Genomic DNA, 18,464 nt, shown 5'->3' with positions numbered 1-18,464 from the left:
CTCCATTACTCAGTCGGGCTGATTCTATCTCCAGCCAGCCATATCCGCTACTCACATGTCTCTTCCATGTGCCATGCAAATTCAAGTCTGTATAACTTGGCACATGCTTTCTATCTGCATAGCAGACACCTATCCCTTGCTTAAGTTTCAAATCAATTGCCTTCCATGAAGTCTCTCCTGATCCCACGAGCCCTATCACAAGTAGACTTAACCATGACATTATTTGTTCAACAGTTCACATTGCTGAGACCCGACTGCAACATTCACTGCAGCATAAAGCAGTTCCTTTCATGTCCGTCCTCATCAGTATACTGTGCACTTCTCAAGGGTGGCGACTGGGTCTTATTCATGTTTGTGCTCCTGGTGCTTGGAAACAAGATTGACCCTCAAGACACATGGGTTTTGCTCAGAAAAATAAGTGAATTTATTCATTTGGGTCTTTAGAATTTTCTCCTTTTATTTCTGGAAATCATTAGCACTGACTAGAAGGCAAAAATAGCATGTTGTTTTAAGCAACAAGAATTCAACAGGCTCTTGTTTCCAGAAACCCTAATTCAGACTTCAAAAAACAACAACAATTAGTAAAAGTTGCTAAAGACAACTGAGAACCGGGCGGGGGCTCCCTGGGGCGTCTGAGGGCTGAAGGAGCCCCAGACTCCAGCAGTCTGGGTGCCTCCAAAGCAGGAGGCTCCAGGCCACCAACAGACATGAAGTTTTTGGATTTGAGAATGAGAAATCCCAATTCCCAGGAATTCTCAACAAGTACTGAAATAAGTTTTTCTGTATTCTTCAAAACATTTTGTGTTTTTTAAACAAATAGCAAATATTAAGTTTAGCAGTATTTATAAAGAAATGTAGCCTAGAATAAAAGGTCAAACCCTGGAAATTGTCAGCAAGCATTATCGGGTAGCACTCAAATAACGTGACCTTTGGATTTTCCAGCAAGCTGACAGCAATGCACAGAATCACATGTTGTTATTGTCAATTTAAAGACTTACTTTGTTCTAACACTGTTCTCTGGAACACCACACAGAGGAGTCCTATTAAGTATACTATGCAAATCAATGCATTAATATTCATTTTATTTACAAGAGCAACTCACCACTGGCAGCAGACGGCACTACACACAGTCTAATGAGACGGCAACAGCTACAAGCGAGACAGAGTGGGTCGTGCCTGCTCTTCCCCAGGTGTTCCTGTCCTAGTTCCTGGACTTGTCAACATTACCCTTCAAGTCCACACAGAATGCTTCCTGCTCTTGCTTTCCATGGTACCCTGCTGCTCCTCACTCCGAGATCCCCACCCGCACCAGCCACGGCGGGCCCCACATCCCACCTCTGCCTATCAAGAGAGTCTCTGAGGACTCAGCTGTGACCCGGTACTCACTTGGCCATGGGCAGAGTAGGGCCACAGTCAGGGCCCACAGCAAAACGGTGGCAAGACCGAGATACCGGAGTAACTTTTTCAGTAATAAATATATATGCAGGTATACACTTCCCGACATCGATCCCATGGGATTAAATTTAACACCTGTGCCAACAATATTTTAATGATGTGGTGGGGGTGGGGCTGCAAGAGGACTGGTAGTGGAATTGTTGACTTTTTTCCTTGCATTTATTGAAGAAGGGTCTTTGGTTTTATTCGAGACACTTCGCATTCTAACCTGTTTGTGTCACTGTAGATGGGCCGGGTTTTCTCTGCACAGGGACGGCTGGGGAAAGAGTAAAGGGATTCCAGACAGTGAGAGCCGCAGCACTGCAGTTGTTCTGCGTGGCCACTGCACGCCCGTCTGAGTGCCTGAGCCTCACCTCCAAGGCCCCGCACACGCACCACCAGCCGCGTCCTGGGTGCAGGAGGAAGAGCCGCAGCTCCCACAACCAGCCCTGGGACCTTCTTTGTTCTCCCACCAGATCTCTCAGGCAGGCAGGCCTGGCGGCTCCGAGACGTGCGGAACCCACCCACGAGGAGCTCCTTCCTGCGCTCGGCGTTGCTGCCAGCTGCCAGCATTATCTGCTTATTTTCCTGTTAGCATCAAAAATCCTACTCAAAAACAAGATTAGATTTGTTTGCCAAATCAAAAGTAATTGCTCTAAAACACGAATGGAAGATACTTAGTTGACATGGTGGCTCTTTTGAATGGAGGACAAAATAATGAATGTTAATTGAAATGAAAAACATGTTAACCATTGGAATAGTACAGCGATGCTCTAATTCCTCTGTCGTCAGGGTTATGCGAGTCATTATGCTAAGTCATAAAGTGACACAGGAAGAGCATAACGGCCTTTGTCATTTACCAAAGCTGCTTGGATGGGAAAGACAGGCTCCCACGTGAGACATTCTCCATCCTGGTACCTGCGGGCTCATGAGTCGCCTTCCTTTTCCAAAGGAAGGGGCCCACCACGAGATCCTGTCCACTCAGAGCCCAGTCGTCCTAATAAATAGACATGTGTCAGCGAGCCGCACCTGGAGAAAGAGCAGGCCTTCGCCACGCGGTGCCCAAGTAAGTGATAGCAGCAGCTGCACTTTTATTGAGGACTTAACTAGTCTGCTGATGCCACTAATGCTACCACCAATAATGGCAAACACTACACTAATTGTCTTGTTCTCTCCTCCCAAGAGCCCCAGGAGGAAGAGAAGTTACGGTGGAACGTGGCAAGCTGTGTTGGGGAGTGTGCTGGGGAGACTTCTCCAGCAAGGCAGACCCGTAGGGTGGGGAGCACACACCCTCACAGGGTAGCCCCGGTAGTCAGGACGAAGTGTCCTGTGATCCACAATCCGAGATGGCATATCAGCCACCAGAAAGCCGGCCACAGTATGCGGCATCCCTCCACCAGACTTGATGCGGGTAAGGAGGGCGAGGCTCACAATGTACTCCGGGCTAAGGCCCAAACACAGCAGAAGGGACCAAGTGGCAGAGAGCTGTCAGGATGCTTCTAAACCATCACCACGCCAGGTTTCTAAAGCCCCTTCCAACCCATAGGACGGGTGCATATTTTTAAAGTTTTAGAGCGAGAATCGGGGCCTGGCTTGGATGCCATTCCAAAGGCATGAACCCCTCTGTGCGTGAGTGTGAATGTCAACCTCTCGACTGCAGTTTGTTCCACCTCGAGGCTCCGTGACCGCCTTCCACCGAAGCTGCGTGACGGCCAAGTCGGCCGGGGAAGCGTCTACTCTTAACAGATCAGAGGATTCAGTGGCCAGATGGGAGTTCCCAGGCACACTGCATGTGTACGTGTAAATGAACTGAAAATGACTAAGGAGGCCACGCCAAACGCAGGGGCTGCCCTCAGTGGGGTCGGACCGAGGCCATGGAATGGGAACTTCTGCCTTGTGATGCCATGTCTGTCATTGGATTCTCTCCCAGCCACATATTGCTGGTCTACTTTATTCAAAGTCTAAAAAACGAAACACATTTTCAGAACTTTTGAAGAAATGCATGTTGTCAAACCCACAGCTGTCTGCCTGCCCTCCATTTCTCTTGCGGAGTTTAAGGAGCTGAAGCGGTTGGGGCAGCAGAAAGGCCTCCCAGGTGCTGGGCGGAGGCTGCAAAGAGGGGAGGGCGCTGGAGAAGAGCTCCCCAGCCAGTTGTCCTCAGAGGTGTCAGTGCAGAACAAGGGGTCGGACGAACCAGCCAGGACTGAATGTCCACATAACTGTGTTTTAAGGATCCATTTAAGCAAAGCATCAAAACAGAAGGTACAAAAAATCTAAATGTGGTCAGGATTCTAGAGATAATCTTTCCTTTTTCAACAAACACTTATTAAATACCTATTTTGTGCCAGAAATCGGGCAAAGAATTCTAAGAGAATGCTAGCACTGTATGTATTAATGTATTAATGTATGTATTAAATGTATTTCCTATTACATACATAACTTGTGACAATTATTCCAAAGGATAATGATCATATTACACTATACTCTGAGTGGCTGAATTTATTCAGGGTAGATGTTACCTAAACTATTTTTATTCCTACTCGTCTTGAGACACCAGAGATTCCCACAGACTGCTAACTTTTCCAAGAAAACCCCTACATGGCAAGAAGGCTGCTGTTAATTTCAGGAATGCCCCCTGCCCCAAACCACTGCATGCTGAAGAGTGCCCGAAGAATCTGCGTGGCCAGTGGGCGAAGGACAAGAAGATGAACTTGCCGGAGGGCAGCCCCAGAGCACCGGTGCCGCGCACACCTCCGAACTTCACCGGAATCCCACTCTCCTCACACTTGGAACGGAACACGTGTGTCCAGGGACCCTCGTCAAACCTGCTTGAGCCTAAACCCACAGTGTCCCCAGTGTCCTCGACCGCATCATGAAGATTAGCAGGCTGAGGTGATTCTGTAAACTCCGCCGCCTGGCTGGGGATCCTGCATCTGCAGTCACCTTCCATTAGGAGAGTGACAGAGCAGGGCCAGTGGCACCAGGGCCTCTCACGGTTCAGCTGGTCGAATGAGCACGGCCACCAGGCCTACAGCCAAAATGGCTGAAACAGCGTGCGCAGGTGCGCGAGCTCACGAGCACACACACACACCACCCCAACCAGACTTGGCTTGGTTACGGACGGGGGCCACACTGGCAGTGTGTTAGAAAGCCATTAGGGAAACGCAAGCAAACAGCTGAGTTTTCTGTATTCTCTTAGGATAGTGCAAAACGGAGTACTCTGTTTTAAAAATCCATTCTTCCTAAAAGGGGCCAGAAAACATTGTCACTACTACCCACTGACCTTTGGCACCCCTGTTTGATTTCTTGTTTCATCTTTTTGTTGTTTGTTTGCTGGTGCAAGAAAGAAAAGGCCTGTGTGGCCCTGAGACCTTAGAGGAAATCATTAGCGATGGACGTGCTAATTGGAAAGGAGCAGAGAGAGGAAATGATAATGAAGCAAGCCCAAGACCAGGAACTACACTTGGCCTCCCTCCCTGGGCATTCGTAATCCTGCCTCTTCGCAGCAGGGACCAGAGGACCGAGGGTTTTGCTAACACAGCTTCCAGCTAATTGTGTGTAAGTAAGCTCAGGTGTGCGCACAGGGGGCGGGGCTAGCACACCCTGTCCACCAGGGGCTCTGCTGCTGTCATCTTAGAAAACATGTGCTTCCATTCCCGGGGGCCAATTGTTATAGGATGTGTGTGAGAGAGAAAAAATGCCCATGTTTGTTTTCTAGTCACCGCAGCCAAGCCCCCACCCTGGGAGGGCTGTGCATGATCTGCTTTAGGAGAGCAAGGCAGGAACGTGAAGCAGAAGCACGTAGGTGGCACAGGGGACAAAGCTGTTTTCAGGACAGGCCGAGGACAAGCAGAAAGCAAATGGAGACACAGACTCACGGAGGTCCAACCGAGAGCCAGCATCTACCAGCCACTCCCCAAAAGCGGTGCAGAAGATAGGTGCAGCCACATCAGCACCATCACCCCTCCCCTGCTCAGAAAGCTTTCTTCACACTCAGTGTGGGAGGAGAGGAGCTCCTGCTCCTGCTGGGGCCTTTGTGGGTGGGGGATTTTCGGGGGTGGGGTCAAGGCCAATAACTAAGGCTAACTCCACTGACCTGTGTTTTCACCAACCAGCATCCTCCCCCACCCTCTCCCAAAGGTCAGCTCCAATGCCATACCCCTCAAGTACAGATGCCACTGACATCGAGGAGTTTACAAAAGAGAAGGGAGCCAGACTGGCTGAGCCTGATTAAGCCTGGAAGTCACAGTGTCAAGCACCCCAGGGGGAAGCCACATCCTCTGCCAAAGGGGACCTGATCCCCAGTAGACTGGGTTCCCAATCTCCCCAGGGGACAAGTGACCATTAACCAGAAGACTGGGGGAGAGATGGGGGTCAGGGGGCAGTCCTTCTACTTTGAGGCATGTGCAGTAGAAGCCACGACGGTGACCATAAAGGGGAGGTGTCTAGCCTGAGAGACGGATGGGATTGGACAAGGGCATGAAACCCTGGAAGATCCAGGGAAGACATTGGTTAGTTTGAAAGAAAGCTTACCCCTTCCCAGACCCAAGGAGATATAATCAAAGCCTAACAAAGGTCCATCTTGGTAGCATGCGTTTATCCACCCGTTCACCCATGGGCTCGCACATGCTCTCTCTCTGTAGCAGCCGTGCAGGTCCGAGCGCGAGCCCTGGGGTGGGCCTAGGTGCAGCAGCACAGTGCCAGCTGGAGCACAGTGGGAGCAGAGACTGAGCTAGCTGGGTGGAAAAGAGACCGGGCTGGACCAAGCTCTGGCACGGACTAAACTGAACTACGGCAGCCTCGGATGCTCTGCCGACACCAGGTACTGGCACAACATCACTGGACCCCGGCTCTTCTTCTGGGCTTGGTGAAGACCAGCCTGAATGTCCTCTGCACTGGGATGGAGCTCAGCCACCTGGCTGTGAATGAAACATGGGCACCTGGAGACAGCCCTGTGTTCTTACTCAGTACATCTCATCCTCCCATGTGTGGGTCCCTGGAACGCTTTCTTCGTGCCTCCGTGGAAGAGCCCAGGTTCCACCCACAGTGAGAGGACCAAGAATATGTTGCCACAGGGAAGAGTGAACCAGCGTGCCGTAGCGCTTCTCTAGGGCACAATCTGGACGAAGGTGCAGAGTGTCCCCCAGGAAACCTTTTGTCTCAATGCACAGAAGACGGCTCACACGGTGCAGCAGGAGCTCAGGCTCAGGTCCCTTGGAGAAAGGCACACTGTGATCTGTGCATGCATTCCGTGGATAGACACCCAGGAGGCTGTTCGCACTTCAATAGTGTAACCAAGTGCACTGGAGAAGTCTTTATGTGCATCTGTGTTTTCTCCCATGACACAGATTCTCCAAAATGAAGTCTGGGGCTGATGGGGCCAAATGCCCGACAGGACCGTGGTACCAACATAGGCTCCTGCCAGCAGCACCCTGCATAGAGTGCTGGCCTGCCCCCCACCCTCCGCTCTGCAGACACCGCCGGGGCCACCCTGAGAGCTGCTCTGGAGCAGAGTGCTTGGGTATTCCATCGAAGGTCCATACGTGATCAACAGAGCCATTAACAGCAACAAACCAACTCTGCCCCAGAACAGACAGTGGGAAAAAAAGGCACGTGGAGAAACCACTTAAGTTGGAGAGCAGGGAGATGAGCAGGAAATCAAATGTCACTCCCAGCACATTCTGATCAGTTTGCGGGTACACTGAGGGCTCACACACGGGAGACAGCAGTGCCTGTGAGCCCAAACCCCCTCCCAGGGGGTGGGCAGCCCACCCTTAGCCTCTCTGCACTGGGGTTCTCCCCAGGACAGAGAAAACAGGCCTCTAAGAATGCTTCCTGCTGCCTCCCTAGACATCCCTCTGGCTGAGCTGCAGGCAGTCCTGTTGTGTCTTATTCTGAAGGGCAGGGAGGGAGGGGCAGTGCCGTGGGCCATGGGGCAGAGGGGCCAGGCCTCAGAGAAGGGATCTGGAGGCTGCAGGCCCCTGGATGAAGCCGGAGGGTAGACTCAGCCCATCTCGGAGGCACCCGGGGCAATGGTGGAAAGCTGCTCCTGACGGCTGGCAGAGCAGCTGCCTGGGGCGGTCCCTTTCCTTTCTCCTCCCTAAAGGCAGAGTTAGCTCCACTCTGGGGCATTTTGAACAACAGACCATCAGCTCTGAGAGATGCAAGGGGTCAATGAAACAAATGACCATGTGTCACCACTGAGGCTAAGCCTGTGGCCCCGGACAGCTGACCTTTAGATGTGTCCAGTCACTCAGCACGGAGAGAGGACGGGCAGAGCCGAGGCCCCAGTGAAGGAGGCCACCAGGCCGGGCAGAGCCTGGAGTATGCTGCTCTCTCCTGAAAACAGGGCTGCTTTCACACCAGACCCACAAGTCGCCTCCACTTGCCCCGTGAAGTTCCACAGGCACATGCTGAGCATTTCCTGGGCGTCCGGAGATGTGGTGGGCTCTGCGCAAACAACAAAGGAAACGGGGTGCCCCTGGCCCTCAGAGGAACACCCCACCCCTCACCTGCAGCACTGCTCTGTGACTCAGCTGACCTGCCAGAGCTCACGATTTGGCCGATCGGCCTGGCCCTGCATCTCTAGCTCCTTCCCTGACTTAACACATGCACCCACTAATGCTCTGTGAGTCCCCACAGCGTACCAAGACCTAGGCTTGTACTGCAGAGGCACCTGGGCATTACAAGTAAATGGATACGCCTACGGGGAGGGGAGTCTGCGCTCTGCCAGGGAAGAAGTTACTCGCTGGACGACGGGCACCGCCCAGAACACTGCAAACACAGGGCCTCTGCACACATGAGCCCAGGTGGGCCTGCGCAACTCTGTGAGGCTGGCGAGGACTGTGCCCCCAACTAAGCCCTCTGGGAGCTATAGGCACAGGTGGAAGGCTAGTTTCATTAAGCACCTACTATGTGCCAGCGCCACACTTACTACTTTCCTCATCACGATCCCACAACATGGTTTCTAAAGTCATCATTTGATAGGAAAACAGAGACTTAGTGCAGGAGAATGTCTCAAGGGCAGAGTGGCTCTTACACAAAGATGGGCTTGGGGCAGCCTTGCTCTGGGCCCCCCTCTCTGCCCATGAAGCCGTGTGGTGTGGAGCAAGTCACAGTGTGCCCAGGCCAGTGTCCTCACGTGCTTTTAAACCACAATGATGACGGCTAGTACACCCCACCAGTTAGTGATGCCCCTTCTCCACCGCCCTCCCATGCCCCACCCCCAACTGTGCTGGAAACGGTTGCTGTCTTCTTGGAACTTGATCCCATGGGATTTTAAAATAATTTTTTAGCTTAGAACACATACACCTGTGCCCCAGGCCCCTCTGCTAGGCTACGAGCTTCAGCGAGGACGTCCCCAGGACCCCCACGCGAGCACACATGCAGCCCTCTCGTGCCTCTTACGCGGCATGCAGTCTGGCTTAAAGAACAGTTGTTCACAAAAACTCAGTTCACCTTAGCCACAAGATTCTGTCTCCCTCCTGCTTAAAGCCACACAAGATGTCCCTTCCTGACTGGCCGGGCAGACAAACCTGCCCCATAATCTTCTAGGCTCTGCAGGTTCAGCCCCGCCTCCCTCTCCAGCCTCATGCAGCCACACCCTCTCAGTCTCTGTGTCCAGAGGCACGGCCCTCACTCCTCGCTTCCTTCAGGACACCATGTCCCCTCCCTCTTCGCTGACTCAGGGCCCTCGCAAAGGCTGTTCCCTCCTCTGGGAACACCTTTCCTGACAATGTGTCCAGTGGGGGCCTGCTGCCTTTCGCCTCCCCAGAGGCCTCCCCCATTCAGCTAACCTAAACAGAGTCTCTCTTCTGGGACCCTGCTCTTATCCTACCTGATGCTTACCATGATGTCAGACGCTTAACTTCTTTTTATCGTCTTTCCCAATGGACTTTAAATCTCCATGAGGGTAGACCATGTCCCCTCATCACAGAATTCCAAACACACAGCCAATGGAAGACACCAGAAATACTTGTGAAATAGAGAAATTCTCAGACTACGGCTGAGTGGAATCTGAGTTAGTGACCTTTAACCTCTCATCGCCGATGCATGGGAGCTGTTTTCTGAGACCTGGTCCTGCCAACGTGACGACAGGAGGGACTTGTGCCCGAAAGCCCTTCATCACCATCGCGGCTGTGCCAAGGGCGGACTCTGGCTCCTGGCCGGGGTGGGTGGGGGGCGTGTGGGGGGCAGAGGCATGCCTGCCCCTTTCCCTTTCACTTGGGGATTCCTCACGGCCATGGGCAGTGTGAGCCAGTCAGGTGAATGGGAAGGAAGCAGGACACCCCAGCACCCCAGCTGGGGCAGGTTCAGGAACCAGGCGGCCGAAAGAGGGCATTGGCGCCTCAGTGACACAGCCACACCCCTGTCTGTGTGTGCCCAGGAACACCACCAGGGAAGAGGATGCCTGGGGAAGGTGCTGAGGTCCCTGAACTATTTAACTTTCATCTCTGCTGCCTCTCTGTGCTTGGAAGGCCTTGCCCTCTGCCCACTGTCTCCATGAGGAACATTAAAGGCAGGACATTAGCTTGAGAACATCCCACTTAAAACAAGAGTACTCCAAAGACAGCCCTGGATGCCCATCTAAATCATCCCGTGTCCATTTTCCGACTCCAGAGCCCGCCAGGTCGGTGCCCGAAATGGGCCCTACCGTGGTGCCTGAGACCCATAAAGAATGTCTTTCACGGTTCATTGGCTGAATTAACCTGATATAAAATGTCTAAACTGAAAGCCTGCTAGTTGGGATCTTAATGAGCGTAGGCAGAGCTGCAAGCAGGCCACAGTAGATTTATTAATAACAAAGGCCAAGGAAAGAGATTTCGAAAAATTAAAACAGAAGTTAGGGAAAAAGGGAAAATTCAATCTGATTACTTCTATAGAAGAGGATGATGTGGCCCTGGCTGGTGTGGCTCAGTGGATTGAGCACTGGCCTGTGAACCAAAGGCCTGCAGGTTCAATCCCCAGTCAGGGCACATGCCTGGGTTTCAGGCCAGGTCCCCAGTAGGGGGTGCACAAGAGGCAACCACACACTGATGTTTCTCTCCCTCTCTTTCTCCCTCCCTTCACCTCTCTAAAAAAATAGATGATGATGTGTTTCATGAGCAGCCACACGGATGCCTGGGTACTGCAGAGTGTTCTCAGAACATGTGGGCACCTTAATGCCTTCAGTGAGTTGCGGGGAGGCCTGAGCTTATCTGTTTCCTAGTGCTCAAGGATGGATGTGCTAATGCAATGATTCACACCTGTGTGTGCTGCACCGCCAGCCCGGAGCCCTGGTGGAAATCACGCCTAGTGATGATCTCTTCGAAACTGGCATGCCCACCACCCCACCTCCTCTTTCTAATCTGCTGAAACTAATGCCTGACATCTGCAACTCTTACATTCCTTAATATGCAAGAACCAATAAACAGAACAGCAGCGGCCCTGTCTCTATGGGCCGAACCCCAGAGCTGGGCCGCACTTAATGCTTTCCAACAGAGACCAGGGCGGGGAAGGAAAGGGTACTGTTCAGCTAGTCCCTGGCCCTGGAGCAGCCACTCCCAGCTCCACAGACACTTGGTTCTCTAGCTCTCCACCTGGGCGCACTCTGAAATTCCACCACACGGCTCAATCTCTTACAGATAGAACGTGGCTCAAAAAGGACAGCGGTCCCGTGCCTTGGGGTCCACTGGAAATGGGAATGGCCCCTGCTAGTGTGTGTGTGTGGGGGGGGGTGCTTCTTCAGCAGTGCAGACTGCCAGGGGGAGAGGACAGCCTGGAGGAAAGTTCTGGAGAAGACTCTGGTAGGGCAGAGGCTCTGGTCCTCGTGAGCCACACCTGCAGACTGCCCAGCCAGGTGCGAGGCCATCAGACTGACGGGGAGACCTTGTCTGGTTTTGTCTGTTGTTGTTTTGTGTTGTTTTTAGAGAAAAACAAGGCAGGGCAAGATATGGGGCTGGTAGATTTTATGGGCAGTCATGATTTTGATGTATATATTTTTCAATGCTTTTGTAAAGCGCACCTAGTGAATTTGCTTTATAATGTAAGATCTGCCTGTCACTTTGTCCCCTGCTCCAAGGGACTAAAAACTCCACACAATTATTCCCATCTCCATTATGAATTGCTTTTTACTCTCTGCTGCTCTTGTCATTAAGCTTCTCTAATCAATACATTCAGGTTCAGAAGAAAAAACAAAAGGAACAGAGAAAGTGACTGGTTTGCTCCAGTGAAGAAACCCTGCTGCACGGAGGCCCCGGGAGCAGCGGGGCCTTACAGGCAGAGGCATCTAGCACTTCTGCTGTTTAAAAAAATAAAGCTGCAGTTTACAGGAATTAAATATCTCTATGTTTAAGGGACACGTTTAAATGATTGCTTCAAACGAAAGACCTCAAAGAGGAATAATGAACCCAGAAGTATTGCTTTTGGCACAGAAAGGAGAAAGTAGGTTTCATGCCCGGGCCCCCACCGGTTGTTCTGAAAGGAGCAGGGCCAGCAGAGCAGGCCCAGGCCTGAGTCTCGTGGCACCTCTGCGGTCAGGAGCAGTTTGGCTGGGGGCTGGTGGGCTTCAGCAGCTCAGGGAAAACTGAAGTAGCCAGTGAGAGTTCACGCCCAGGACTCCCGATGCAGGGAAGGCTGTGTGGCATTCCGCCATTCTCCTTCCATATCTGCCCCTTACTGGCCCTGTGCTGTCAAGGGAGTACTTTAAAAACCTCAACAGTCTCATCTGGAAAATGGGATCACAGTACAGACCTAAGTGACTGTTGTGAAAAGTCAGCAAGATCCCTTCCGCCACGTGTGCCTAACATGTAGGCAGTCAGTAAGCAGCATCTCTTGAATCAACTACTCTGCCTTTGTTTTCCGCAGTGCCCAGTGGCAGGTGTTTGCAAAACAGGCCACGGAGATGAGTTTACTGTGTATAAAGGAGCCTGATTCAAAAGTGGGCTCAAACCCAAAACTCAACCTCCACACACAGCTGAGAAACAGCACCAAGTCCTCCTTACCCAGTCTCAGAGTACGGCAAATAAAGATTCCTCCGGGGTTGAAACAGAACATAAGGCAACGTGTGAGCCCCTCAGAGAGAGTGTGTGAGCTACATACACATAAAAGCTTTCTAGGGCATGTGGGCACGATCACGCTCAGGTAACTACCAGCACCTTGAGTTGTAAAGCACCAGAAAGCCACCGAGGCGCCTAGGAGTCCCCTGCCTTCCACATGGCCTCGTGTCTTGCAAAGCAGGACAGACAGGTGTGTGTGTAATCAACCCCTTCAAAGCCCCCATAGCGGGAGACAGAGCTCTGTTGTAAAACAAAACTGAGATGAAACAACCATCATCCTTTCAAATATCCTCTGAGAGTCTGGTATTTGATGTACTTTTCTCCGACCTCAAACACTTTGATTCTTTGTTTCAAGTTCACATAAAAGACAGAAAGGGCCCAGACTGGTCTACTACACCACCAGCCTCCCCTGAATCTGAAATCTTTGCTGGTATAGAGAATTCACTGTTACTCTGGGTAATTAGGAAGTGGAGGGAAAGAGCCGCTCCATTAGAGAGGCCTAGCCCACTGAGCGACGGGCTCCTTACTTAAAACGAGGTTAGCTCCCACTGCTCCCAGAAGGCTTTCGGGGGTGCGATCCGATACCAAAGTCCCACCCTGACATCCTTCCCGCCCATTCACAACAACACACGGGCAGACTCTGAGGATGTGGCTCGTCTGGAAGGCTTACAACCACTGCTTCAATTTTCCCTTCTCCAAATAAAAATCAATGGCAACAGAGAGGTAAAATCAATGTCTTGCGCTCTGTAAGAAAAACCCCCCTCCTCCCATCTCTGGCCCACCCAGACAATAAATCAGACCTGGCAGCGAATCCCCGAGAGCAGAACCCTCTGCAGGTTGTATGACTTTCTGTCCACCCCTCTGTCCCTTATGAAGGTATTTTCTTTAAGAAGATCTAAGAGAATCTCTTAAAAAAGAAAAAAAAAAAGCAAACCTAAGTTAGTAAGGATAACACATGGCTGTGTTAAAAGCTCTTCTTCCCCAAACGAACCCATCTGCCAGTGGGATCTTTGGCCTCGAAGGCCAGAGTTGGCCTTAACTGCCTCCCGAAGGACCCGCTTTCCGCTATCAAGCCCTGGAGAACGCTCTTGGAGAATGAATGCTCAGGTCCTCATGGACCTGCTCCCCCGTGCTAGGCGTCCTGCCACGTAGACTGGCCCGCACTCCCTGGGACTTCTCGTACTTGTGTGCTCAGCCTGCCCATCGTGAAACTCATTCACGCTGCCGCCTGCGCTGATAGCCCGTTTCTCCTCGTTGCTGAGTGGCACCCATTACCACGGACAGGCCGCAGCTGGTGTCTCCACGCACCAGCTGATGGACAGGTGGGTGCTTTCCAGCTCTCTCCACGGCAAATACAGCTGCTGCAAGCACCTGTGGGTGAGTCTCTGCACGGCCCCGCACTTTCACTGCACATTGTCCCAGGCGCACACCTTTCGTTGGACACACGTTTTGCAAATACTTTCTCCCAGTGTGGCCTGTCTTTTTATTTTCACAGCGGTATCTTTTGAAAATCAAAGTTTTTAATTTGCATGATACCCCATTTTGTTGATTTTCTCTTTATCTTGGCACATTTATAGTTCATGGTCTTTTTTTTGTCTTATTTAAGAAATCTTTGTCAAATCCAAGGTTAGTACTGTTATTTTCTTCTAAAAGTTTTATAGTTTTGGCTCTTATATTTAGGTCTATGATCCACTTCAAGTTATTTTTTGTATAGTATATCACACAATCATTAAAATTTGTGACGATATGCACACACATACATAATGAAGAGTTTGTAGAAACTCTACAATAAAAATACTCATTTATAAATACTAACCAAAGACAGCCCAATGCAAATTTTTATACACAATATGGGTGCCACTTCATGACCAAATTTTGACAGAAACAAACCCATGAACAAAACCTTTGACTAGAAGGATGGAAGGAAATACACTGCAATGTTTTGATTCCTATTTTAAGATGATATGATCACTGCCTATTTCTGGTTTCTTTTTACTTTTCTACGTTTTATGTAACAAGCATCATCTATTGCTGTAAAAAAAGTAAATTGCAATATTGTAAAAAAGTCATCTACGAGATAGCTTCTTGATTCCAAGCTGCCTTCATGATGCTCTTAATGCATAAGTGGCCCCTTAGGAGAACCAGACAGGTGAACGCGCTGCCAGGCTGAGCTTAACGGCAGGGAGAGATGAAATAAAGAACTTCCACAGAAAATTCTCCAAAGAGAACGTGAGGTTAGCCAAAGCCTCTAGGAAAAAAAAAACAGATACAAACCCAACCACCACCCAAGGAAGGAAAGAATGCCAGCAGAGGAAAGGCCAGTTGTCCTGCACGCCCCACCCCCGAAATTGCTCGCCCCGAACTCTGCAGTCACACACTCTACTCACTCACTCTCCACCAGCGAGGAAAGCTAATGAAATTCTCCTGCCAATGTGCTCACTGTCCTTCTATCTCAATCTGCTTGCAAAGACAGCCCGAGTCTGCAGCCTCAATCAGCCCGAGGCTGGCCCAGCCGCCTCTGCATGTGTGTGCCCTCCTGCCCGTCTGGCGGGCGGGATTTGCCTCTTGAGCTGCTGCAGTGGCCAGACTGGCTGATGGAATTGCCTACAGATGTTTCACAGAGAGAAAGATTACTTCCCTGATTGATGAATATGGAGAGTTGTCAACACGGTCTCCCTGGTCAGAGGGGACCCCTGAAGTATAATGTGGAAAGACAGATGTTTCATCTGGGAAGGTGTCCAAGACCCTACGAAGAGGTATGCATTTGGCTGACATGGTGGACCGGGAAACTCAGGCTCTGAGAGGGAGAGGCGGGAGGCTGGACCCATGGCCGCAGCCAGTGCCGTGGCAGGGCCCCCCCACCCTGAGGAGGGAGAGGCATGCCTCCTCAAGGGGCCTCTCCTTTGGGCTGTTTTTCCAGTGAACAAACATACACCATTGTCAGAAATGCAGTCGTCTTCTTCGTCCTCAGGTGTGAATCAGAAAAGAGTGGCAGAGGCGGCACCAGAGCCCCCACCTCAGCCTCCCAGGCTGCCCTGAGGGGGCTGCAACATGGGGAGTGGTCAGACTGGGAAGGGGGCGAGGCACCTGTGGTGAGCTCTTTGTTTTCAGGAGCATGCACCTTTGGGGCTTTCTGGCTGACCTTCTGGAATGAATCAGACAATAATGACAACAATTATCATAGCTGTTTTAGTAATTGGAAGACAGCTGTCATTATGTAACCCTAATTTATGCACTTTATATACCTTTTTTATTGGACTCTTACACAAACACATACACCAAATGCCTTATGCACGGATTGTTAAATTTTACTACCCGTAAATGCTCTCTGTGAGAATTACTGGCAGATGTATTCCAGCAAACAGAAAAGAGGAACGGGGTAAATGTTTTCACGAAACCCATTTTACAGACGAGGAAGTGCAGACTCAGAATGGTAAAGTAGCAAGCCAAGGTCTCGTGGCCTGGAAGCACGCAGCCCCAGAATGGAGCCCCAATTGGTCTCCCTCCCAAATCCACGCTGCAGCCACTGCGAAGCCGCCGTCACCAGCAGATGGGGAGATGAGGGTTACACTCTCAACACGAGAAAAATGTGCTGGTGCCTCCAGCACAGAAACTCGGCGTGCCCAGGGAATCACTACTGACACCTGGGTATGCCGAGTGCCGACGACGACGCTGCTGCCTCCGCCGTGGACAGATTTGAGCGTCACGCTGAAAATCTCTTATCTGGCATTTCCAGAAAGGTCTGCGTTTCAGGAGTAAACAGGCCGAGGACTGTCCACATCACACACACGGACACAAACACACACACACACACACACAAATGAAGACAACCACACGGCTGAACACCGCTGAGCCCCTTCCCCTAGGGCGGCTGGGGGCTTGCAGCAAAGGAGGCAGCCGTTCCTCCTTCAGAGAAGGAGGGGATCAGGGGTGGCAGGGGACCTGAGGGCAGTTTCCTCAGAGCAGGTATGCCTTAAAAGGAGTTTTAACACCAAAAAACCATTTTTAGCATCCCATTCCACAGTGAACTTGACTTTCCTTGAGGGTGGGAGCAGCGTCTCTTGTTTGCCTCTAGCTCAGCCCCTCAGACAGGAGGTACTCAACGCCCATCTGCTGGGGGACAACGTTGGAGCAGACAGAGCAGGCCCGGGCGGACGAGGAGGCCAGCACACGGCGGTGATAAAAGCCACACGTGTCCGAACTGGGCAGCAGTGGGTGTGACTCACGGCTGCCACAAATCGCTAACGCTGCTCTCTGCCTCATTTTTAGTGTAGAGAAGAAAAATAAACACCAACTTGACAAGACGGCCAGGAGACTTCACGGATGTGGGTGCTGAGCACAATGCCGGGCCATGCTAGGGCTGTGGGCGCAAGAGCGACCCTCGCTTCCAGGGAGAATGCTGCTGCCTGGACGGGCAGCGCAGCAGATCAGCGGCTCCCTGGCTCAGGAGAGCTCAGAGGCCAGGTCTATTGCTGCAGGCACCGTGCGTGCGGAGGCAGAGGGGGCCCGCTACCACAGCTGCTGGACCAGACTCTCAGAGCATGAGCGCCTCAGGCACCATCAGACACAACCAGGTCAGGGACGGAGGGACCATAAAACCTATTCCAAGAAGGGCTGTCAAAGGGACCAGCACTGCTGAGACTTCAGGAACTAAGGGATGAGACAGAATGCATTCTGTGCGGTTCTAGGGTCAAACTGGAACCAAGGAGCCAAAGTTACAGGGAGGCAGACTTCAGTGGGAATCAGGAAAGGTTGCCTTCTTTGCCTAAGGTTGTGGAGCAGTGCCGTCATGGCAGAGGAAGTTGTTGAATCCAGAACCGTGTCCTAACCCCAACGCCCCGCCGCTGCACCTGTCCGCGGTCCAGGAAGGACCAGAAGAGGCCACAGGCACTGCAGTCACCTCCCACCACCCCCCAGCCAGCCCCACGCTCAAAGAAAGCCTGTCTTTCGTGTTTTTGTGTCTTGTTCCTTCTTGTTTGAGTGTTTCTGCAGGACTGAAGGCAGAAGTAGCCTCAAATCAAAGGCTCTTTCTGTCATTTGTAAAAGCCTGAGGCCACTGGCTGGATGATGGTGGGCGTGGGTGTGGGGACGAGGCAAAGGCTTTAAGCTGGGGAAGAGAGACTATCAGAGCAAGGCTCCTTCTCAGCAAGAATGGTGGTGTGCTGGTCCGGAGGTGGCAGGACCCCAGCCCGGGCACCCAGCCAGGCAAAGAGGCCCATATCCCGCACGGGCACCCCTGGACCTCAGCCGACCCCAAAGGATCCCTGTGGCCAGCAGGTGAGCAGCAAGCAGGAGACCCACCGCTCAGTCCCTGTCTTCTTAGCTCTGTCTGTGCTTCCTGGCTCCTGGGGCCGTTCTGCGCAGAGGCACCGTGCCAGCAATGACCAAGAGAGGAATCTCTGGTCCTCTGCTCAGAGGAGGGCTCCGAGCCAAATCAGGTTGATTGGAAGGAAATAAAGATACTGACATTCTTTGCAAATCTGTGTCTGAGAACCACAAAAGGAGCGCAGAAACCAAACACCACATCAACCATGGCCCCACACCTGCTCTGCCTCTTCCCTGGAGGCGCCAGCCAGCCTGAGGGGAGGGCTCCGCCCCCAGCCTCCACCTTACCTGGGGAGCAGGTGCTTGCGGCTGACACACAGGGCCGTCTGGTAGTCCTGGGTCACACACACCTTGTGAGGGCTGCACTTCACCTTCAGGCAGGGGTCTTTGGATGGGTCCAGGGCTGAAGCAAAAAAGAACAAAGACAGGGTGGTTAGGGCCTCAGGGAAAATTTAATGTCTATTTCTACTCAACTAGGTAAGGGGGAAGTAAACAGACCATGTGTTCGCACTCTGTGCTGTTTTCTTAAGTGGGAGGATATTAGAAAGAAACAACCTGAACCAGGGGGAGTTCGGTGTCTCCTGCTCGTTTTCCTTCACATCAAGGTAGTGATTCCTTTGTGCCGTGGGGAGTTGCGGCATCTCCGTCTCCAGCAGGAATTACTTTTAA

At 51.7% G+C, this 18,464-nt stretch overlaps 1 protein-coding gene across 3 annotated transcripts in view; it reads right to left on the bottom strand.

Annotated features, from left to right (window-relative positions):
- Positions 1-18,464, bottom strand: part of SPOCK1 (SPARC (osteonectin), cwcv and kazal like domains proteoglycan 1) — a 457,538-nt gene that overhangs the window by 121,201 nt on the left and 317,873 nt on the right. For all 3 annotated transcript variants that reach the window (XM_045829505.1, XM_045829487.1, XM_045829496.1), the window contains one exon: positions 18,084-18,198. In XM_045829505.1, the coding sequence (XP_045685461.1) occupies positions 18,084-18,198 (115 nt within the window). The remainder of the gene's footprint in view (positions 1-18,083; positions 18,199-18,464) is intronic.

This window comes from Phyllostomus hastatus, unplaced genomic scaffold (assembly GCF_019186645.2).
Source record: "Phyllostomus hastatus isolate PE091 unplaced genomic scaffold, TTU_PhHast_1.1 phas_contig_150, whole genome shotgun sequence".
In the NCBI taxonomy this organism is placed as follows: Eukaryota; Metazoa; Chordata; class Mammalia; order Chiroptera; family Phyllostomidae; genus Phyllostomus; species Phyllostomus hastatus.
The sequence above is the reverse complement of the archived record's forward strand: the minus strand, read 5'-3'. Positions and strand labels throughout refer to the sequence as shown.